The 21,484-nt window shown below is 33.9% G+C and overlaps 5 protein-coding genes across 6 annotated transcripts; 2 read left to right on the top strand and 3 right to left on the bottom strand.

Moving 5' to 3' along the window:
- The first annotated feature begins 2,617 nt into the window (after nt 1–2,617).
- LOC140866077 (protein ECERIFERUM 26-like) lies at nt 2,618–4,794 on the top strand. Its single transcript, XM_073270983.1, has 2 exons — nt 2,618–3,242; nt 3,698–4,794. The coding sequence occupies exons 1-2, from the start codon at nt 2,808–2,810 to the stop codon at nt 4,562–4,564; spliced, it is 1,302 nt and encodes a 433-aa protein (XP_073127084.1). The 5' UTR covers nt 2,618–2,807; the 3' UTR covers nt 4,565–4,794.
- Nucleotides 4,795–5,478: 684 nt separating this feature from the next.
- On the bottom strand, nt 5,479–7,911 carry LOC140875037 (uncharacterized). 2 transcript variants are annotated; one of them, XM_073278579.1, is made up of 3 exons: nt 7,775–7,911; nt 7,086–7,197; nt 5,479–6,974 (listed from the first exon to the last, which is right to left on the bottom strand). In XM_073278579.1, exon 3 carries the CDS (start codon nt 6,960–6,962, stop codon nt 5,634–5,636), a length of 1,329 nt encoding a protein of 442 aa, XP_073134680.1. In that variant the 5' UTR covers nt 6,963–6,974; nt 7,086–7,197; nt 7,775–7,911; the 3' UTR covers nt 5,479–5,633. The 2 variants fall into 2 exon arrangements, with proteins under 2 accessions (XP_073134680.1, XP_073134679.1); XM_073278578.1 differs by having other exon boundaries at nt 5,479–7,197.
- A 1,677-nt stretch (nt 7,912–9,588) lies between these two features.
- Nucleotides 9,589–12,623, bottom strand: LOC140874719 (uncharacterized). Its single transcript, XM_073278079.1, has 2 exons — nt 12,031–12,623; nt 9,589–10,076 (listed from the first exon to the last, which is right to left on the bottom strand). The coding sequence occupies exons 1-2, from the start codon at nt 12,439–12,441 to the stop codon at nt 9,906–9,908; spliced, it is 582 nt and encodes a 193-aa protein (XP_073134180.1). The 5' UTR covers nt 12,442–12,623; the 3' UTR covers nt 9,589–9,905.
- A 229-nt stretch (nt 12,624–12,852) lies between these two features.
- LOC140893007 (actin-related protein 2/3 complex subunit 4) lies at nt 12,853–17,190 on the bottom strand. Its single transcript, XM_073302081.1, has 8 exons — nt 17,050–17,190; nt 16,865–16,930; nt 16,541–16,593; nt 15,845–15,872; nt 14,746–14,820; nt 13,822–13,926; nt 13,369–13,458; nt 12,853–13,165 (listed from the first exon to the last, which is right to left on the bottom strand). Exons 1-8 carry the CDS (start codon nt 17,050–17,052, stop codon nt 13,076–13,078), a joined length of 510 nt encoding a protein of 169 aa, XP_073158182.1. The 5' UTR covers nt 17,053–17,190; the 3' UTR covers nt 12,853–13,075.
- Nucleotides 17,191–18,086: 896 nt separating this feature from the next.
- Nucleotides 18,087–19,007, top strand: LOC140867368 (uncharacterized). The gene is made up of 2 exons (XM_073272446.1): nt 18,087–18,481; nt 18,650–19,007. The coding sequence occupies exons 1-2, from the start codon at nt 18,087–18,089 to the stop codon at nt 19,005–19,007; spliced, it is 753 nt and encodes a 250-aa protein (XP_073128547.1).
- Nucleotides 19,008–21,484: the final 2,477 nt, after the last annotated feature.

Raw genomic sequence — 21,484 nt, 5'->3', positions numbered from 1 at the left:
TAGTTTATACTTAATCGAGAGTACTTTTTTCATATCTAACTCTATCAAATCCATGTGGTTTTAACTTTTTTTTTTATTATTATTATTATTTAAGTTGACATCATACGTTGATTATTTAAGGGTTAAAATTTAACCAATAGAAAGAGAAAAACACTTGAGGTGTGTACACAAATAATAAATAGTGTCTCACTCACATTTGATAAATCATGGTCCAAACACAAGCTGATCGACACTTGTCCTCGCTCTTAAGGCTTCCGTTGAGGGGAAAGTTAGGAGGTCCGAGTTAAAATTTGGGAAAATATTTTTTTTAGTTTTGTATGTTTGTTATTTTGCGATTTTGGTAGTTTATATTTTCAAATTTTAGTTTTAGTCTGCTAACTTTATTTTTTGACAATTTTAATCCTTTTTCTGATGTGGCGCTGACGTGGCACCAATATTGTGATGATGTGGAGCTGACGTGTGTATAATGCCACGTAATCATTTTCGAATAAAAAAAACTGAAATTGCCAAAAATCGAAACATGTAGGATTAAAATTGAAATATGAAAACATAGATGATCGAAATCGCAATATGATAAACATAAAAGACCAAAATTAAAATTTTCCTTAAAATTTAATAGATTTTTAAAATATTATTATGCATGCAACATCATAAACCAAAAAACAAAATATCGTTTCAAAAAAAAAAAAAAAAGAAAAAAAAAAGAAATTTACTTCTACGAGAACGGATCCTCTGTGGTGCACAACACAATATCTTCCCTCGAGGATAACTATTTTAAAAAATCAATTGAAAACCAGCGATTCATTAGTAATCACTACACAAAAATAAAATTATTTGGCTCCCTAGTTTGTTTGTTTTCTTGCTGGCGATCATCTTCACAAAACTTGTGGCTCGCTCGCATGTTACATATTTCGAAATTGAACTTGAGAATAAGGTCGGTGTTAACCCAATGTGCTAATAAGAGTACACCGTATTATCCTAAGAATAATAAACTCCATCGAATTATTATGTCTATAAATAAGGCTGATTTCTTTATTCGTTCTTTTGTTTTGTTTTGGTTTTCTTTGCTATTAATTGCTTTTCTTTTTTAGCATAAACATCCCAATCTTACGCACTCACTGTTACTTTCAATGCAACTAATTTACAGATGGAGAGGTACCATGCATAATAAATGGGCCCCCATGATTTTCCCCAAAATATGTAATTATTCAACTGTCCAAGGCTTTAATAATGGCACGTATTAATTGCATAGCTACCCTTCTCTCTCTCTATTTCATTTTTTTTAAAAAAATTATTATCATTATTATATACATGCATATTCTGCTTGATCCACTATGATTAATTAATTATGATTAAAAAATCGATTTAATTTAGAACACCGGCCATACACCATTAATAATATTTCCCAACTGTAAACAAATTGATGCTAGCTCCCGTCTCTTTTCATCTCTTTAATTATCCTTTTTCAATTATTTGTAGATAATAAATGCTATTTAGGTGGTAGTTAGCATCGGAAAACCTCTATTAATATTGCAGTTATATAAGGGTATTTTAGTATAAAGAATAAAATTCATTATGTACAGAACTTGGAGTCAGTGCAAGTACAAGGGCGACATCTGAAATCTAACATTCTAATACGTTATCTAAAATTTTTATATTATCCTTGAAAGTTTAGTTTAAACTTTAGCAAAAAAAAAACTACATTTCTTCAAATAACACCGATTAATTACTAAATTCCTGTCTTATGGTTTCAAATAATTATTAACCATGCTTTTGTATTAAACTCAAGTCTCGTTTGGTACAATAAATGAAAATGAAATGAGTCACAATTTTTTACTTATTTCATGTTTGTTTCATTTTTTAATTAACTTAATTTCATTTCATGACCCGTGATTTATTGCATATGGGTTGAATGAAACATCACTCTTAGCTCATCATACGATGAGAGCATAATTGACTTCATGAGTGAAACTTTGCAAATACAGCCTATTTCCATGCAACTGTTTGCAAATTTAAAACATAATAATCCTTCAAAATTAAAAAAATATAAAACAACTTATTATTTATTTATATATGTTACTCGTTTATATCTTATTATATTTTCATCACATTTGTAGGCATACTTCATTCATCTCATTCATAACACCAAATAATATCTCTTCCTATACGTATAGCATAACTAAAAAATTTTTAAATTTTTTTTTACCTTTTATCTCGAAAGCCTACACTTTACCTAACTTCGCCACCAAGCCGTGGGTTCGTAGTTCCAACTCCGTAATAAATCACCTCTCAGCTTCTATAAATTTTATCATGCCCCCAATCATTTCAATTCAAGTATAAGAATTCAAATATTTATACGCACTTTATTTATTCGAGCGTGGAAGAATTTTTATTATAATTGAGTTTTTTTTTTTTTTTTTTTTCCCACAAAACATATTTTGTATGAAACTTGAGACTTTAATGTGAGACGAATTCCATAATAATAATAATACTTAGTTTGTAATATTTATGAGAAGGCCAATTAACATTTCATCCCTCACTTGGTCAATTTTCAAAGTTGTTTATATATATATAACAAAAGAATAGAAAGATCACCCTTCATTGGCTATAGGTTGGCCCAGCTACCATCCCTTTGGGTGGCTTTAATTCCTTTTGTAAATATATAGTACAGTTGCTGTTGCATGTGTATATATAGATATCAACGGAAGAGACCAAAACCCATGTAGATATAATTTCACTTTCCACATATATATACATATTTTCAATATTTTTTTTTTATCAATTACCAAATTAAAGCATTGAAGAAAATGGTATCATCCACCATGGAAGCAGAAGGCCTGATCTACAACGTGAAGCTGTCATCTATCGGGCCGGGAAACGTAACGGCCCCCGACTCCATTTTCGAGCCCGAGAACATGGACTTGGCCATGAAGCTCCATTACCTGCGCTGCATCTATTACTTCGGCAGCAAAGCATTCGAGGGCCTGACTCCTCTGGTCATCAAGGAGCCCATGTTCATGTGGCTGAACCAGTTCCCCGTTTCCTGCGGCCGCCTCCGGAGATCTGAATCGGGCCGCCCTTACATCAAGTGCAACGACTGTGGAGTCAGGTTCATCGAAGCCAAGTGCCACAAAACGCTGGAGGAATGGCTCGAGATTAAGGATGATTCCCATGAGAAACCTCTCGTCTCCACTCAAATCATTGGTCCCGAGCTTTCTTTTTCTCCTCTTGTTTTGATACAGGTTTGCTTCATTTCCTACACTACACCTACTTAATTCATGTCGACTCCGTTAGATCTATTTTCGAAAATGATTAACCCAAGTTTCTACGTAAGTACCATTTTAAATTTATTTTAAAGCTTTTATTATAGAACAGGGGTCTCACATTAATTGTTGGCACCCACTCATCATTAATATAGTAGTTGGCTGACCATATCACATTCTTCTTTAAGTTTTAAGGTTACGGGGAATATTGGCAAATGCCTTCCACCCGAATCACCTCGTTCGGGGTTGTATTGTATCCAATGGTCCATATTAATTCTTTTATACTCGTATATATGATGGTGAAAATAATGTTTTTTCTTTTGGATACATTTTGGTCTTTTCGCTCTTTTGTTTGATTATTATTATTATTATGTGATTTTGAGTCGAATTCAAAATTTTTTTTGTAATAATTTTCTCACGATTAATGAGCGCAGCTAACAAAATTCAAATGTGGAGGGACGGCTGTGGGCCTAAGCTGGGCCCATGTACTTGGCGATGCATTCTCTGCTGCAGAATTCATGAAGCAATTGGGGAAGACTGTGGCTGATAATGCACCAGGCCGACCCATTGCTCTGGCCCAATCCCTCACAAAGTCCGCGAGTCCCAACGACCAGCCCAGAGATGCGGAGGATCCACTAAGCATCAAACGGGTCGGCCCGGTTGGAGATAATTGGATAAAGGCCACAGAATGCAACATGAACACATTCTCCTTTAATATTTCAGGCACGCAACTGAGTCATCTTCAATCCAAACTAAGCCGAAAAGGGGTCGAATTTTCATCTTTCGAGGCACTCTCCGCTGTCATTTGGCAATGCATTGCCAATATTCGGGGACGAGGAACGGGGCCGAAAGTCGCGACCATATGCGAAAAAGGTAAGAAAAATGAAACAGAGGGGACACTGAGTAATAGCCTAAATGTGAGTGTGGTTAAGGCTGAGTTTCCTGTAGAGGAGGCCACGCCTACTGAGCTAGCAACACTGTTGAAAACCAGAGCATCGGATGAGCGAAAAAAGATCGACGAAATCATCGAGAAAGAGCAAGGACTGCCTGATTTCATTATCTATGGTGCAAATTTGAGCTTTGTGAACATTGAAGAGGGGAACTTCTACGAGTTCGAGTACAGGGGGCAAAAGCCAGTGAGCTTTAGCCTTAGGATCGATGGAGTCGGCGAAGAAGGGGCGATTTTGGTGCTGCCTGGTGACAAGAATGTTCGTGAAGGAAGGAAAGTTACGGCGATTTTGCCGGAGAAGGAGATCCAAGAGTTTAAGGAGGAGTTGAAGAGGGAGGGGCTTTTGGCATGAAGAAACTTTAATTTCTTGGTTGAATGAAACAGTGATTTTAAAAGTGGCAAAGGCAAAGTAACTGAAAACGTACACAATGGAATCTTGTTGTCATAGTAATTGTATAAGATAAAGAAGATTGCATGAGAAATTTACGTGTATAATTGGTCGTCAGATCAATGTTTGGTTTTAATTTCTGTGAAATTTGCTTTGTTGTACTGTGTGATCAACGTTCGTTAATGAATGTCTCTTCCTTTTTAATTATTATTATTATTATTATTATTATTATATTTATTTTTTATATTTTCAATAATAGTGGGGAACATTTCTTACATTAGCTACAGAAATATTACGGGATGAAAATACATGCGTTTATCTAGACTAGAAAGAAAACATCATGATAAAAAAAAAAAAAAAAACACACACAAAATCACATTTATATTATTATTATTATTATTATTATCTATCTATGACTGAAAAAATAGCTTGAAAAAAATCAGTAGATTTAAGTAATAAACAAATTGCACGAAATAGGTAATGAAACAAAGGTAATTACTTACAAGTGAAAATAACTTAACTTATATGTTTGAAAAATATTCTCTAATAATATTTTTTAAAGAATAACTGAAAAATAATTTTTTATGTTTTTAAAATAAAAAAACATGGGCCAATTAAGTAATGAATAGCAAAAAAGAAAAAAAATATGAGGAAAAAAATTACATGTAAAATGTTTTTATAAAATATTTATCTAAACACCTTTTAAATTATTTTTTAATATAAAAACGTTTTTATAAAATAGTTGCCTAAATATATTTATTCTTAAAACAACTTTAAAAACCTTCAATCAAATTTTTGTTATAAAAACTTGTTAATGGAAAATCAAATTTTATCTCATCAACGAACTCTGAGAAATGGCTATATAATTTCGCCAAAAATTGAGGAAAATATTATTAGTATTAGAATGATGTTCCTCCGAGATAAATAATGTTTATACAGCGCAGTTATGGTACAAATACCCTATTTGCATGCATCAATATCTCAAAGCGGATAACTACTTGCTCCTACCCTGTTATATAGTGCAAGCAATACCTTATCCATCAACTATGAACTGATCTTCTTGATGATCTCCCTCCACACGGCCATCACCATGAACGATACCACCATTTTCATGGTGTAAATTCTGGATCATTTGTGATAGATAATGGGAACTAGCTCCAGTGTGATCGGAGAGTCCTGCAGGATGACCAGTCCACTGTGTTATAATTCCAAGAAACTGACTGGTAAGATTCTGTTGTTCATGTAGGATCCTAGCTTGAATCTGTCCAATTTCTGCACGGTGCTGACGTAACATCTCATCCATCCTTGTCTTCCAATCTGATCTTCTTCGACTCAACCTACCTTCCCATTCCCTCTCGTGTATCAGTGCTTCTTCTCTTCTTCTTCTCTCTCTTTCTTCAGTCTCCCTCTCCATAAGTTCCCATTCCTGAATCCTTTCCCTCCGTAACTTCTCCCGTGTGTTCTCCTTCGCTTCTCTATCTTTCTCCATTTCTTCCCATTTCCTTTCACGTTCCTTATCCATTTCTGTCTGAAGATATTCTCTTCTTTGCCTCTTCTGCTCTCGCTCCACCTCACGTTGCTCGAACCGAGTTTCTATCTCCCTCAACTGTCCCAACTGGTTAGCAAGAAACGCCAATGCCCTCTTCTCTAACCCTTTCGACAATTTTTTCTTTTTCCTCATTTTCAAAGAATTTGGTTCATTGTCTTCACAAACAAATTCAGAACCGCCATCTTTCCTCGTACAATTCTCACTTTTATCTCCTACTTTATAATTCTCTTCTCCTTCCTCCCCATCATAGTCAAACTCCAATTCGATTACTCCATTCTCAACCCCATCAATACCTGCTACAAAATCCCCCTCCTCCACTGGAACTAACTGGCCGAACTCACCGATATCCATCTCATGACCACTCTGATCAAACCCTCCTGTGCATTCATTAGCTCCTACAGAAACCACTGCCATCGAATCAATATTGTTAAATACAAGTGGCATATCCCCAAAAACCTCTTTATACCTAAGGAAGTTCGACCAATGTGTGGTCCCTTCCAACCAATCAAACTCCTCTTCACCTGTTCCCCCAACCGAAGATTCTTGCTTCTTTATCTTCTGCTTCACTAGGGCATACTGGTGCCTCATGTTCTGCACTTTTGTGGACACATCTTTCCAAGACCACAGCCATGGATATGACACTGGGTCACGAGAATGATGAACAGAGTTCACATGTAAAGCAATAGGTTTATACTTCTTCTCCCTAGTTTTCATTTTTGATAAAGTACCATCACAAGACATCTCTCCATATTTGTCAATAAGTGTCCTCTCCTCTGTCTCAGTCCATTTCTTTCTTCTAGGCTGAGGCGTCATCACCTGCTACCACTATAACCACACCACAACCACCGTATAACAAGAGATACATTCAATTGCTCATAAAGAAATCATGGCAAGATTTCTTAAGAAGTAACTAAAAAGTAAAATCCATAAGTCGACCTCAGGAAGCTGGAATTTTTTGAGCGCAAATCAAAGGGTTTCTCCAAGCACACCCGATAGGCAAGCAACATGACGAATTTGTTCGAAAATCAATCTTGAAAATGTTCCATACCTAAAAGGAGATATCAATACAAGTATCATAATCCCTGTTACATTAAATATTTGCATTGTTGACAGCAAATGTAATGCATACTAAAATATTAGGCAAATCTATTGCGTTTGAGAACAGTATGATCATATGAAGAATATTCTTCATAATATCTGATTGTATCTCAAAATAAAACCTCGCCAATAATCCACTGCATACATTTTGAAATGCTAATTAACACTAAAAAACAATTATTTTCTTCTTGATCTCGACCTGATTGGAATTTGAAAAGCAAGTCGCCACAGTTTGGTGCCAATTTCAGTTTGTAACAACGATAAAGCCTCAGTCTTCAGGAAACACAAACTGAGTTTTTACACTCTAAAGTCTAAACATACAAATTACAGAATGCATTTAAGTAGGAAAGCACTTCTATTGGTCTCCAAAACAGCATAAACGAAAAAAAATTCCACCATGCCCATAAAACTGAAACCGATCAATTTTCACTCACGACATTGCTTTACAAATGAATTGAGTTCATGGCTGAAACTAATTCACAGTCCAATCGTATCAACACTCGTACTCTAATTTGAAATTTACTTACCTCTGGAAGCAGCCATATTTGTGGGGACCAGAAAAAATATTATGCCCCCAATTGACACTCTGAACTGAAAATTCAATCAATCGAATTGATCGGGAGAGAAGATTCTAGGGTTTTTCTAGAATACGAGCACTGCACGAGCGTATCACGGGTTTTGGCGTGGTTATTAATTGTTATTTCTTATTTCATAATTACTTAATTAATTAATCCATATCCATATATATACTCTTTATTAAAAAGTTATATTAAAAATATAAATAAAATAAAATTAAAAATAATACTCAGACTAAATATATATATATTTTCTATCTTTTCTATTTTATTAAATTTGAGGGGTTAGTATGTTGGCATGGCCAACCCCTTTATTTTTACCCTTTAATATATATTTAATTACTAAAATATCATTTTTTGTCAAATGATAACTATTAGCAACCGATGTACACGCTCTGCGTGTACCTAAATAATTTAATATCTAATTAAAATTATAATAAATATGAAATTTTAATATTTTGCAAATAATATGTCGATATTAAAAAAAAATACAATGAAATTGATTGAAATGAATCTTTAATTTTAGCAAAACATGAGTGGTTTTTGATAGTAGAAGTGAGAAATACAACTATATTTTTACCATTTTATCCAATAATCCATATGGAATACAATGCATGTTTGAGGGTTAAATTTGTAAATTTATATTGGTGTCATAAAATATACCAAAAATAGTTTTTAAATGGGTCTCAACTTTTATATAATAGTAAAGATAATGCATTCTATTTTTTGTCCGTCATAAATAATACTCTAATATCTATGTTGAATATAATTTTATTTATTCTTTCACCAATCGTGCTTATAAGTGAATATCTAAAACGTTTATAATATAGATAAAATAATATTGAATTTTAAAATATAGATAAATATAAAACTGAAGATTTAAAAAGAAATTTATTTTATTAAAATCAAAAGGTTTCAATCTTATAATCTTATTGTCTTATTATTTTAAATAAAACTTTACCAAATCAATCAAAAATTAGCCAGTAAGGGTCCGTTTGGAGTGTGAGATAAGATAAATAATATAGAGATAAGTAATATATTGTAATAAAAAATAAATAAAAAATTTAGTTAATATAAAATTTGATTTGATTGATAGATTATAGTTTATTTGATTTGATTGGTTATATTGTATATAAAAATAGTAAATTACCATTTTATCCTTTTAATAATTAATAAAATATAAATAATATTATTTATAAAGGGTAATATAATAATTTAAATTTAATGATTTGATTGATGTGATATAAATAATTGAAAGATGGATAAATAATATAGCAAAAAAAATGTGAAACTAAATAAGATTATTAATACATAGATTAGTAATCCATAACTTCAAACGAACCCTTAATCAAATAACAAGACAATGTAAGATGTGTCCCCATCTTTATATGTTATCATATCCTTTTGTTTCACTTGAAAAAACGGAGTTAAATGACCTATTTACTTTTTTCGAGTTAAAAATAAATTATTACTTATTATTTCATTCATTTTGGATAAATATATATATTGCATATTTTTATTTCATTCAAACTTTGATTCAATTTTTTTGTTCACATTTTTAAAGTTAAAATATAGCATTATATTATCTATATAAATTGATTTTTCACTTGGTATGTGTGCGTCATTCATCATCTTATCACACAAATTAAACAGGCTAAGAGCGTACTACAAAAGGCAGCTTTCAACTCAAACACAGCATGTTATAGCTAAATAGAAAAATTGGATAATTCAGTAAACTGCACTTCATCCTACATCTTCCACATATTCATAGTTTTTAATAAGCCCATCAACATTATATATATATAAGTAAAAGTAATCTCCTATTTTTGAAGAATCACTGGAATGGTATTTTGCAATTGCATGACTGCAGCTTTATTTGCTCCAATAACACAGAAGATTATTGTCTCCGAACAACGCAATACAAATCACGATGCAAGATAACCAAAGTAAAATATTCAAAATTTCTCATGTCGTATACTCTGTATTCCATTTCTGAACCAGTTGGGTCATCAAAGTATCAAAAAGCACAAAGCCTCCTACAAGACCAACAACTTCTTACTGGTGCAATCTGTTTTTTACGAGATCACAGAGCAGAGGTCTCGATGAACGTCTCCATTGATATCTTCACCAAGTCGGATTCCTCAATCCACATAGAACTTTTTCTACGCACTAGCTCTTTCTTTTCTCTCTTCCTCTCCCCAACTTCCCTTTCTCGCATTTTCCAATACTCTAGTTTCTCTAATCTTTCTTTGGCCTGCGATAATCAGAACATTAAAAGACATCAAGCACAGCACATTTGTGCTTAACTTATTCCAGAATTATATAACTAATTGGTAAAATTAAAGTGCATTGTCCCAATATTCTGCACTGATGGGTTTCACCTAGTACAAGAGACACTGCAGCTGCATGGAAGGTTGAACACCATAAGCTACCAACAATACATTGAATTCTAATCAACCTCAAACGAATAAATAAGGGAAAAAGTGCCCAACATATCAGCAAATAATACACAGGAACAATAAGTGAGAATGTAGAACAGAATTTTGCAAATGCTGATGACCACAAAAATAACAAAGAAAAGCTGTTGATCATCCACAACATCCTGTGTCCGTAAACACAGTCCAATACAGCAGTAACACAAGAAAAGAAATAGTTTATATCATCAGGATCAAGACATCAAAAAGCCAAAATTGCTCTAAAAAATTCAATAACATTAAAAGTTTGTTCTCGCTATTCATGGAATATACAAATGACTGGGGGACAAACGTAAAGTTGGAGGCCCTTTAATGGGTGAAGTAACAGACAAAAGCAACTACCAAGGGAAATTATGGGACTGAAATTCGGCAGCCTCGAGCGAATGTTGATAGCTTACACGGTTGCAAATATCAACATTCTATTTACCAATCCAATCAGGAGCTACCTAAAAAACTTAAAGTCGCAAACAAGACAATTAAAGGGAAACCATAGTTACTGGAGGACAGAAATTATTATACGGCAGACTATAGTATGGCAGGAGAAATAGCAAGCGATAAGAAAACACAATATGAGCAATGAAAAAGCAGAATTTGAGAAACTCTTAATCAAAATATTCTATTGAATAACATAACCAGTAATTAACTTTATTACTCAGTTTGCATAAAAAATAATATATCATTTTACACCAACCCTTGGAGTGTTACTTGTATATTAAGACAAAATAAAAACCAAATGCCTTCTTTCAAGATTCTTGAGTATGCGAGCTACCTTAATTGCACCAAAGTTACACTGAGCATAAATACTGAGGAATTCAACCATGTTATTCTGTTTTCTTTGTTTCTCTTTTTTCTTCTGAGTAAGTAGTGCTTCACCGGATTCAACCCAATCAAAAGGGTAATGGCTCACATAATATCACACAGTCAATTATTTAATCCTTAGATATATATATATGACAGTTTACAACTAAATGGTAGCAGAAACTCAGCAGTCAAATGACAGTGTGTGTATAGGAGCATCATGATATTAAACAAGACTTAAATTCTTAAGGTTTAGTACTGTTCATATCACTCATATGAATGCACCAATTTGAGATTATCATCCATCCAAGTGTGAAATCAGTCCCATAACATGCAAAAATGCTAAAACAGCACAAGAGTCAGACACCCTGTGCACCATGTTAAATGAGTTGAAAAAAGCAGCGACAAATTGATTTTGAAGCAGTACAAGCAAGCAACAACCATACTCTAGATTCTAGAAGCCACATGGGAGGTGAGATAACGGATTACAGCTACAACATAGGCTACAAATCAAATGCAATATTATTGTATAATTTGGTACGTACAAGGGCCTCGACGCCTTGCAGCACCCAAGTGATCTAACAAAAAATACATGTGCCTATTCTATACCGTTAAATATAGATAGCAAAATCATACCAGCTTCACTAATTTTAGTTAATCGTTTCCCGGAATGAACCACTAAATTTCTAGATAATACCGAACCAAATCCATAACATAACAATGAAGTTACAAAAAGATCAAGACTTTGGGCTGTACTGCATCGCTGATCCCTTATATACAGCCGCACAAAACTGCTAGCTATTTTTGCACAATTAGTTAGTTGAACACCAGCAGGCGTAATGTTTTGGAAAAAAAGAACAAGAAAAATTGAAAACGCAAACCGCCATCCAAGACAAAATGTGAACAGCTCGCAGGGAAAAAAGTAAATTCACAAACCAGCATTTGCCGGAACTCTTCTTCGGCAGCTTGTCTCTCAATGGCTTCGGCCTTCTTCTTGGCATCCTTGGCTGCCTTCCTCTCCTCATTGGCGATCCTCAAAGCCTCCTTTTTAGCCTCGTCCATGCGCAATTTTTCAACTCTCTGCAACTCCATTTCCTCGATGTAGACCTTCCTCATTTGCTTCACCTTACGAGCGTAATCGCGGCGTAGGAAGTCCAGATGCGCGGCTGCCTCCTGAGGGTTTCGAAGGGGTTTCCAAGAGTTTATGTAGGTGGATGCAGGAAGGTACTCGTGATGATTCCGACGACACGACGGGGTTTCGGATGTGGTGGCGGCGGCGGCGGCGGGCGAAGTCGAAAAGTGGCGGAGGATAAGAGTTTTGGACAACGGACGCCGGAGGAGTGACATGGTTGTGAGCTCGAGAGAAACTGCGGATTGTATGATTTCCTATCAATTTTTGGTAATGTAAGATTTCAGCATCGTTTTCTCCTGGATGGCCAATAGATTTCAGTTCACTCTCTTTTCTTCCACGGGGATCTTGGGACGGGGTAGGGTTTAGGATGATTTGAGAATTGGGCGTGTGGATTGGGTATGAGAGAGAATGAACTACATTTTAATTAATTTATTTAGATATAGATATATAATAATAATTAAAATTCCCTCAATTTTTTAATAAATTATTTTTATAATTTATTAAATAAAGTCTTATATTATTTTTGTTGAGTTAAAGCATAAATATTTTTTTCCGTCTATTAAATTGATCTTTGCAGTTTGTTTTGTTCGCCATTTCATTTATAGTAGAGCCCTAGAATTACATTTCAAGAAAACAATAATTTTAGCATCGAATAATTTGATTATGTTAAAATCACAAACAATAAATTTAGTTCTACACAGGCTAATAAAAGTCAACTGCGCTTGCTCATTTGCTCTTCCATAGAATCTCAATTGACCTATAATTTCCCTCAGGTGATGCAATTATTTCACAGATTCATGGCAAAATCTACAAGTTAAAACTTCAACTTCAGCTAGAGGATGACTGAGTTCAGATAAACTGCTTCAGAAACTCTGTAGCAACAAGGCGCCCTCGTGTGTTCACCGATAATTTCAGTTCACTTATCTCCTTATCAATATCCTGCAGTTCATAGAAACAAACGGTTTGGAGTAAAATACCCTTCATTCGGAAATAGGTTTAAAGATCACTCAGCAGAATAAAAGAAAAGGAATCGATCGCTGATAACTCTATTGAACTGACAGTGAATGTCAAATCTTTTGAGGAAAATACTCCTATGTTTCAGAACAGTTAAGGTTATCATGGTAAAACACGAGAAACTTCACCTCCATGAACTGCACTATAAAATCAATGAGCTTCTGCTTCTGCATCTCCTCACAGTGATAATTAGTGATCAGAAAACTAATGTCATACCCCTGAAAAAGCATACAAGTGAACCAACTTTTTTAAATTAAAACACGTGTTACCGGGGCTCTCATACAAAGCAGTGATATTGATAAAAGACGAGCATTTCTAAAACCAACTTTTTCTCAAAGTGCATTTTGGATACTCAAAACTCTTAAGGAGTACATAAACGACAAATTCCATGATTTAACCATCCCAGCTGTCGACAACTCATTATCTTAATGATGTAAATTTGGGGGAATAAATGCAATTCAGATAGGGATATATAGGGTGTTAATTACAGCTGCTTATTACTTGATCTCAATTAGTTCAAATAAACTGCTTCATGCACATACAAAATTTAAGTAGCAGTTGCTCTGAGGCAGTTACCATACCTGTACTGGCTTTCTCCTCAATACTTGAAAAGCTTCGGCTCTCATAGATAAAAATCTAAGGAATTTTTTTGTCAGTATATTCTCTAGTTCATCTGACTGCTTTACCTACAGCCAAGACACTCACATAAGTAAGTACTAGAAGGTAGAACCATTTCACAGTGTACAACATGCTATACATTAACGACTTAACATGAGCTCTAAATCTAGCATCAATGTGGCTAGACTAATGGAGTTTTCCCATTTGTCATGGCAACCATTGTAATATGCTTCATCACAAGGATAACTAGCTCACTTCTGAAATTCAGTAAAGAGTGAAAATTGATACATCATTGCGCAAGAATGTAGCATACGAATGTCAAAATTCTTTGTCTGCGTTATTTTAACCCTGTATGAAAGCAATCATCCTAACCAAAAGGTACCCCTACCTGTTTGCAATGATTGTAGACCACAAAGACCAGCCCTTCTAACTCTGGGTTAATGTCATCAAACAGTGTCAGACATTACCCTTTTTCCCTCAAGGAGCTCAATTGCAAAGGATTAATAATTACAGAGGACAAGTTCAAAGTAGCATTCTTGTGCATCAATATCCCAGAACTGATAAGCACGTAAATACTTGTTTTACTCATAATGTCTAACCGACAAATTCCCAAATTGAAAACAGCAGAGGAAATTCAAATCTAACCACAAAACTAGGACAAACAGATGAAGAATATAATGACAGAGTGTTTATCATCTATCAGGAAATAATGAGGACATCTGATAATAGGGAGGGCTCTCCGACTTATGATATCACGAAAACCACTTTAACATATATTTAAGAAATCAACATAGTGATCGAGACATGTGTATCACTCCAAAACGTTGATGCACTTACAAATAACACAAAGATAGAAGCAAAAAATCGTCAAGCTTTCTTATATTTACCTTTAGGCTTATGCGCAGTGAATTTATTGATGTTTCTATCAAGCATTTCTCAGATTCATTTCTACAGATAACAACCTGAAAAATTACAGTTGTAAAGAGTAACTCAAGTCCCAAGAAAAACAACTTTAAATGTTTGACAGAGACATGGCCTAGTGTATAGATTGCGCAATATCAGCATGTAATTTAAACATTAAAGGAAAAGACATCATATAAACTACAATCTTCAGCAGATACCAAATCTGTAGTTCAAGCTCACAGGCTTTTGAATTGCAGTTAAGCTTTTGAATTTCATGAGCATGAGCTCCACGCAAAAAATTAGACTAGAGTTCAACATAGAAGAAGCTCAAGATGCTTTAGCTTGTTCAGAAAAATATCATGATTATGTCAGCGAGATCAAATATCAAGATTAGCTCGTAAAGCTGGAGTTCATGAACACATTCATCAACGTTATATATATATATTAATAGTTATATTTTATATAATGATTATTGTTCAAGTACATACAGGTCAATTATTCATGTTTAAATTAACAATATTTAAAAGTTAACTTTAAGATGGTAAGCTCATAAAAACAAAAATTGAGCTCCAATTTAAGCTTGAACTCAGGAATTCTTAAACTCGAACGATATTTAGTTGCTCAAGGCTTAATGTGTCTTACACCCCTAATCTGCCGTGAGTGTAAGAGATATGCGCTAAATTTAAAAAAGTTGCTAAACAACATTTTTTCCTGAGAACTTTTCTTTTGTAGTGAAGCAAGTTATGCAGGCCATAATAAATTTAACAAAATTGCTAAGAAACATTTTTCCCTGATAACTTTTCTTTGTAGTGAAGCAAGTTATGCAACATAGTAGATTGTTACAATCATTCAGCAGGTACAAGCAGTGAAACATAATGGACATGGTTTTTCCATGCTAAACCGGGTGTTCCGCACACGAAATAGCTATTGGATCTCCTGGTCCACGTGAATTGTTATAGAGCCCCACCATTTATTGGGAAACAGTGGTACATTTTTCATCATCGATCAGTATTTGAGTAAATCAAAGAACAAATGCACATGGGAAACCAAAAAGGCAGCATATATGATAAGAAAAACACTTACAGGATTCAGCAGAAGCTCTGGACTAGTCCTGAAAATTGCAGGGTAAATACTGAGTAAAATGAAAGATGTATTATGCAGAAAAATAGGGTATCTATATCTGAGTAAAATAAAATATAAGTGATGCATGGCACATACATATTGGAAACTATATAATTAGAAATATTTGTTACAGCCAGAATATACAGACGTCGTAACTAAATTTACAGTATTATTCATTTCAAGATTATTGCCATGTTTCATTGGTTAAATCAGGTGTAATGTTTCCATGACCGCACAAATGACACAAGCGTGGTAGGGTAAGGACGAATTTATATATACATCACAGCCCTGCAAACTCATCAATTAATAAGCACAAAGCCCAATGCAAGTGCAGAAGGCACTTTGACAATCAATTACATGCATTATATGTTTCTCAGAGTGCCGAACATAAATATTCAAACAAATGCTCCTCGAACTCTAATCATAGTCTCATTTTCTCCATTCTTCACGAAGCCCATGTCACTCATTGACGATAGTTTCTAACCAAGTAATCACTCGTCCATTGTACATTTTTTGGAGCTCACGTTTCTATTTCAGTTCAACTAGCTACATAGCAACAGATTTTTCAAAATTTTGCTTGCATCCACTACAAACCAGAGGGCGGGGGGAGGGAGAGTGATTTGTAACCGTAAATGATTGCAGATTTTAGACACATACTTAAGTTCAACCTCGGGCTTATTGTGCCTTTCAACTTCTTGACAGGGGAAATTCTGCAAAAACAAACTAAAACAACTTGATCAATGCAAATCAACAATGACAAAGAAAGCATCAGGATAATTCGTATCTACGAATGATTAAAGTTTTAACGTGAATAAATTAAAGAAAAATGCACGTTGAAACATGAAAAATATGATTTTTCAGCAACTTTTAACCTCTATAAATACTAAAGATGAAATGCATCAATATTTGACAAACTACTGACTCCAATTTCTATATATACTTTATAAAACATCCAGTAAAATATAAATAAGAAAAACGCACCTGCAAGCACATGGCAGCCTCGAGAGTGTTCCGAATGCAGGTTAAATACAGTCGTAGAGTGTTTGCCTGAATTTACCGAGACACAAAAAAAACCGAAAAAAAAAACCACACACACACATCAACGATCAAATCAGTAAATAAATCAAATACTAGTAGGGTGTGCGGATATTTGCTCCAATTCTCACCATCAGCTTTTTGGATCTCCGACTGGATGCGGATACTTTACACCAGATGATGGATCTTCCATTATATTAAGGTCGCTTGCTTATATGTAATTTATGTTTCTTCGTTTTTCTTTTTCTATTTTTTTCCCCTGACATTTTAATTTGTTTTCCTAATTTATTAGTCTCTCGATGCCGGTTTAGTGATTTTTTTTTTAAACAAGTTTAGTGACAATATTCGTCAAAAAAAATGTTTAGAAAAATGTTTATATATATATATATATAACAATATAAATTTTAATTCAAGGATAAATATGTTTTAGATAACTATTTTTATAGTTAAAATAAAATAATTAATAATATTGAATTAAAAAAGTAATTATGAAAGTATTTAAACAATTATTATAAAAACAAAAATTTATATTAGACAACCTTATAATTTACAAAATAATTTTGTGATATAGATATCATATACATGAATGAGAAAAATATTATTTACAAAACTTTTATGATATTATCTCACACTTTACATTTATGATATGTATATGCAACTCAATCTTTGAAAAATACTAATATTTCATCTGCGATGCACAAATATTATTTTATACAATTAATTAGAGTGTTGGTGTATGCGTCACATGTTTTTTTTTTTTTTTGAAACCAAAACAAACCAAAACTTTTTTTTTGAAATATCGAAAAAAAGGAAAAAAAATGTAATATATATCATATAACAGATATAAGAGCAATTTTGACAAAAAAAAAAAACAAAGATAGTGTTATAGATAATTTGTTGTAGATGATCATTGAGATTAGGTTTATCATCTTACCTACTATTCAAATCTGTAAATACACTCTATAAATTGAGGTCTCCAATAGTGAATAAAGCACTCCTGTTCATTCTCTCAACTTCATATTCTTTATAATTTTAACAAGTTATCAGCACGAGTGCTCTTTGAGATTTCATCATGTCGACTATCACCAAACTTGAATTTGAAGCACTTGATTTGTCCGGATAGAACTACTTGTCATGGATATTGGATGTCGAGATCCACCTTGTCTCTATGAATTTAGGGAATACAATCAAAGAAGGAAATGAAATGTCCCAGCAGGATCATGAAAAAGCACTTATTTTCCTTCGTCATCATCTCAACGATGGGTTGAAAATCGAGTATCTCACCGTGAAAGAATCACAAGAGCTTTGGAAAAATCTAAAAGAAAGATTTGACCATCAGAGAACTATTGTTCTTCCAAGAGCTCGATACGAATGGATGCATCTATGCTTACAAGATTTCAAGTCTGTAAGTGATTATAATTCTGCATTATTTAAGATCAGCTCCACCCTAATACTCTATGGAGAGAAAGTCACGGATCAAGACATGTTAAAAAAAATATTCTTCACTTTTCACGCATCAAATGTGCTCCTGCAACAGCAATATCGTGAACGTGGATTCAAAAAGTACTCCGAGCTAATATCTTGCTTACTAGTTGCTGAACAAAATAATGAGTTACTCATGAAAAATCACCAATTGCGCCCAATTGAATCTACACCATTTCCTTAAGTAAATGGAAATGCATTTCCTGAAGCAAATGCTAACTCAACACAAAATCATAACAATGAGAACAGGCGTGGCCGTGGCCAGAGAAGAAACTATCAGCAACAAATTGGAAAGAAACATAAGACAAGCCACCAGCAGTGGAATTTCAATAATGAAGAAGCAAATGAAAAAAGTTCAAAGGTGTTTGAAGATAAATGTTATAGATATGGGGTGGAAGGACATTGGTTTCGTACCTGTCGTACATCAAAACATCTTGTGGATCTTTACCAAAGCTCGATGAAGGAAAATGGAAAAATAGAGGCAAATCTTGTGGATTCCGATGATCCAGTTGATATAACTCACTTGGATGTCTCTGATTTCTTCGCTCATCCTGATGGAAATATAGATCATTTTATTGGCGGTGGTGTGTTAGAAAACAAAGAATAATGTTTTCTATGACTTTGTTTCTACTTGGAGTTCAATTTTTTTGTTATTAGGTTATCGTCGTCTAGTTTTTGTTTTGAATTTCAATTCATGTTTAGGATTTTCGGTGATGTTATTTGATTATTATTCAATAAATTTTATTTATCATTTTATTGAAATTACTGCTTATTAAGTCATATTTTGTTTTAGATTAATGATGAAATATCACGATGAATGCCTCGCAGACAGTGGTACAACACATACCATCCTTCAAAATAAAAGATATTTTTTGGAATTAACATTAGCTGAAAATAATGTTATAACAATATCAGGTGCATCAAAAATTATTGAAGGCTATGGAAAGGCAAAAATCATTTTACCAAATGATACAAGCCTATACATTAAAAATGCACTATATGCTAGCAAATCCAGCAGAAATTTGCTCAGCTTTAAAGATATCCGTCGAAATGGATATCATATTGAAACATTAAATGAGAATAATGTTGAATACCTTGGTATTACATCTATTATATCTGGCCAGAAGCAGATAAAAGAAAAGTTATGTGCACTCCCTTTTGGGATGTATTGTACCACAATAAAAACAGTTGAAGCAAACACTTGCACAAACCAGAAGTTTATCGACCAACAAAGCTTCAAACTATGATATGATCGTCTTGGTCACCCTGGGGCAACAATGATGCGCAAAATAATAATGAACTCACATGGACACCCTTTAAAGAACCAGAAGATTCTTTTGCATAATGATTATTCATGTGTTGCTTGTTCACAAGGCAAACTAATTATAAGACCTTCCCCTACAAAGGTTGATGTTGAAATTCCAACTTTCTTGGAAAGAATCCATGGGGATATTTGTGTGCCTATACACCCACCATGTGGACCATTTCGCTATTTCATGATATCTATTGATGCGTCTACTAGATGGTCACATGTGAGTTTGCTTTCAACTCGAAATATATCATTTGCTAGATTACTTGCGCAAATTATTAAATTACGAGCTCAATTCCCAGATTATTCAATCAAGAAAATTCGTCTTGATAATGCTGCTGAGTTTAAATCGCAGGCATTTGATGAATATTGTATATCAATAGGGATTTCAGTTGAGCATTCAGTTGCCCATGTTCATACACAAAAAGGCTTAGGAGAGGCATTTATTAAACGATTGCAGTTAATTGCTAGACCATTACTAATGAGAATGAAACTTCCATCTTCTGCGTGGGGTCATGCCATAATACATGTTGCATCATTGGTTCGCATAAGACCAACTAATTATCACCAGTACTCACCCTTACAACTTGCTTACGGTCGAGAACCTGATGTTTCTCACCTTCGAGTATTTGGTTGTTCAGTTCAAGTCCCTCTCCCACCCACACAACGAACCAAAATGGGTCTACAACGTAGAATTGGGATTTATGTGGGATTTGATTCACCATCTATTATTAGATATTTGGAACCTTTGACTGGTGATCTTTTTACTGCGAGATTTGCAGATTGCCACTTTGATGAGTCAGAGTTTCCAACTTTAGAAGTAGTAAAGTTGTACCCTGAAGAACAACGAAAAGTTAGTTGGAATGAGAAAACACTATCTCATTATGATCCTCGAAATAATCAAAGTGAGCAAGAAGTTGAAAGTATCGTTCACTTGCAAAGAATTGCGAATCAATTGCCCGATACTTTTGTCAATACAAAGAATGTGACAAAGTCACATATACACGCAGAGAATACCCCTGTGAAAATTGATATCCCTGTAGGACCAACTTATAAGTGTATTTTATACACTTAATTTATATATGATTTTAATTGTTAATTGCTTGTTTCGAGCAGATTTATGTTGTGTTGTTTTTGTGCTTGCAGAGAATTATTGAATTTATTTGGAAAAGTGATGAAAAATGCGAATTTGTGAAGAAAATAGAGAAAGTTGGAAGAGAAAGAGAAAAGAAGAGGAAAAGGAAAAGAAAAGAACGATCAGATAAAAAAAAAGAAGGAATAGTGTTGGGCTTTATTATTGGGCTTAAAAGTCAGCGCTTAATTTAGCGCTAATGAGGAGAAGAGGAAAGCTATCGCGCTTGGTTTTTTGTTGAAGCGAGAGAATTGAAATCGAGATTTAGGCGCGCCCGCGCCGTTCCTTGAGCGCCCGCCCCGTCGCTGTGTTTTGGAAATTTTATTAAATCGGGAAATTTTTATGGGCTTGATTTTGTGGGCTTTTGTGCACGTTATAAAAGGATTTTTGTTAGACTTGTGAAGGGGAGAGCCGCCACACACATTCACTACAGATCAGAGAATTAATCGTGAGATTTTGCTGAGGATTTCTGGAGCTCAACTGAAGAACGAAGACGGAGTTCGATAGTCCGGACACGGCGTCGACGACGGATTTGTTTCTTATCTTTTATTTTATTCTGAATATGCTTGAATCTATGAATTATTATTTTATTCAGAATTTGATTATGAACTAAATTTTTAGAGTCTAGAGGTTAGATGGAACC

The sequence above is a fragment of the Henckelia pumila genome, chromosome 1, assembly GCF_033568475.1.
Source record: "Henckelia pumila isolate YLH828 chromosome 1, ASM3356847v2, whole genome shotgun sequence".
NCBI classification, from domain to species: domain Eukaryota; kingdom Viridiplantae; phylum Streptophyta; class Magnoliopsida; order Lamiales; family Gesneriaceae; genus Henckelia; species Henckelia pumila.
This window is presented reverse-complemented; position numbering and strand designations above follow the sequence as displayed.

What these genes read in the sequence shown, in the direction of transcription:
- LOC140866077 (XM_073270983.1), top strand. Translation starts at nt 2,808, where the DNA reads ATGGTATCATCCACCATGGAAGCAGAAGGCCTGATCTACAACGTGAAG. An exon ending in CTCCTCTTGTTTTGATACAG is followed by an intron (nt 3,243 to 3,697) that starts GTTTGCTTCATT and finishes TAATGAGCGCAG; the next exon opens with CTAACAAAATTCAAATGTGG.
- LOC140875037 (XM_073278578.1), bottom strand. Translation starts at nt 6,962, where the DNA reads ATGACGCCTCAGCCTAGAAGAAAGAAATGGACTGAGACAGAGGAGAGG.
- LOC140874719 (XM_073278079.1), bottom strand. Translation starts at nt 12,441, where the DNA reads ATGTCACTCCTCCGGCGTCCGTTGTCCAAAACTCTTATCCTCCGCCAC. An exon ending in AAGAGTTCCGGCAAATGCTG is followed by an intron (nt 10,077 to 12,030) that starts GTTTGTGAATTT and finishes TGATTATCGCAG; the next exon opens with GCCAAAGAAAGATTAGAGAA.
- LOC140893007 (XM_073302081.1), bottom strand. An exon ending in AAGCCCGAGGTTGAACTTAA is followed by an intron (nt 15,873 to 16,540) that starts GTATGTGTCTAA and finishes TGCAATTTTCAG; the next exon opens with GACTAGTCCAGAGCTTCTGC. An exon ending in TTATAGTGCAGTTCATGGAG is followed by an intron (nt 13,166 to 13,368) that starts GTGAAGTTTCTC and finishes TATGAACTGCAG; the next exon opens with GATATTGATAAGGAGATAAG.
- LOC140867368 (XM_073272446.1), top strand. Translation starts at nt 18,087, where the DNA reads ATGAATTTAGGGAATACAATCAAAGAAGGAAATGAAATGTCCCAGCAG. An exon ending in CGTGAACGTGGATTCAAAAA is followed by an intron (nt 18,482 to 18,649) that starts GTACTCCGAGCT and finishes CAATGAGAACAG; the next exon opens with GCGTGGCCGTGGCCAGAGAA.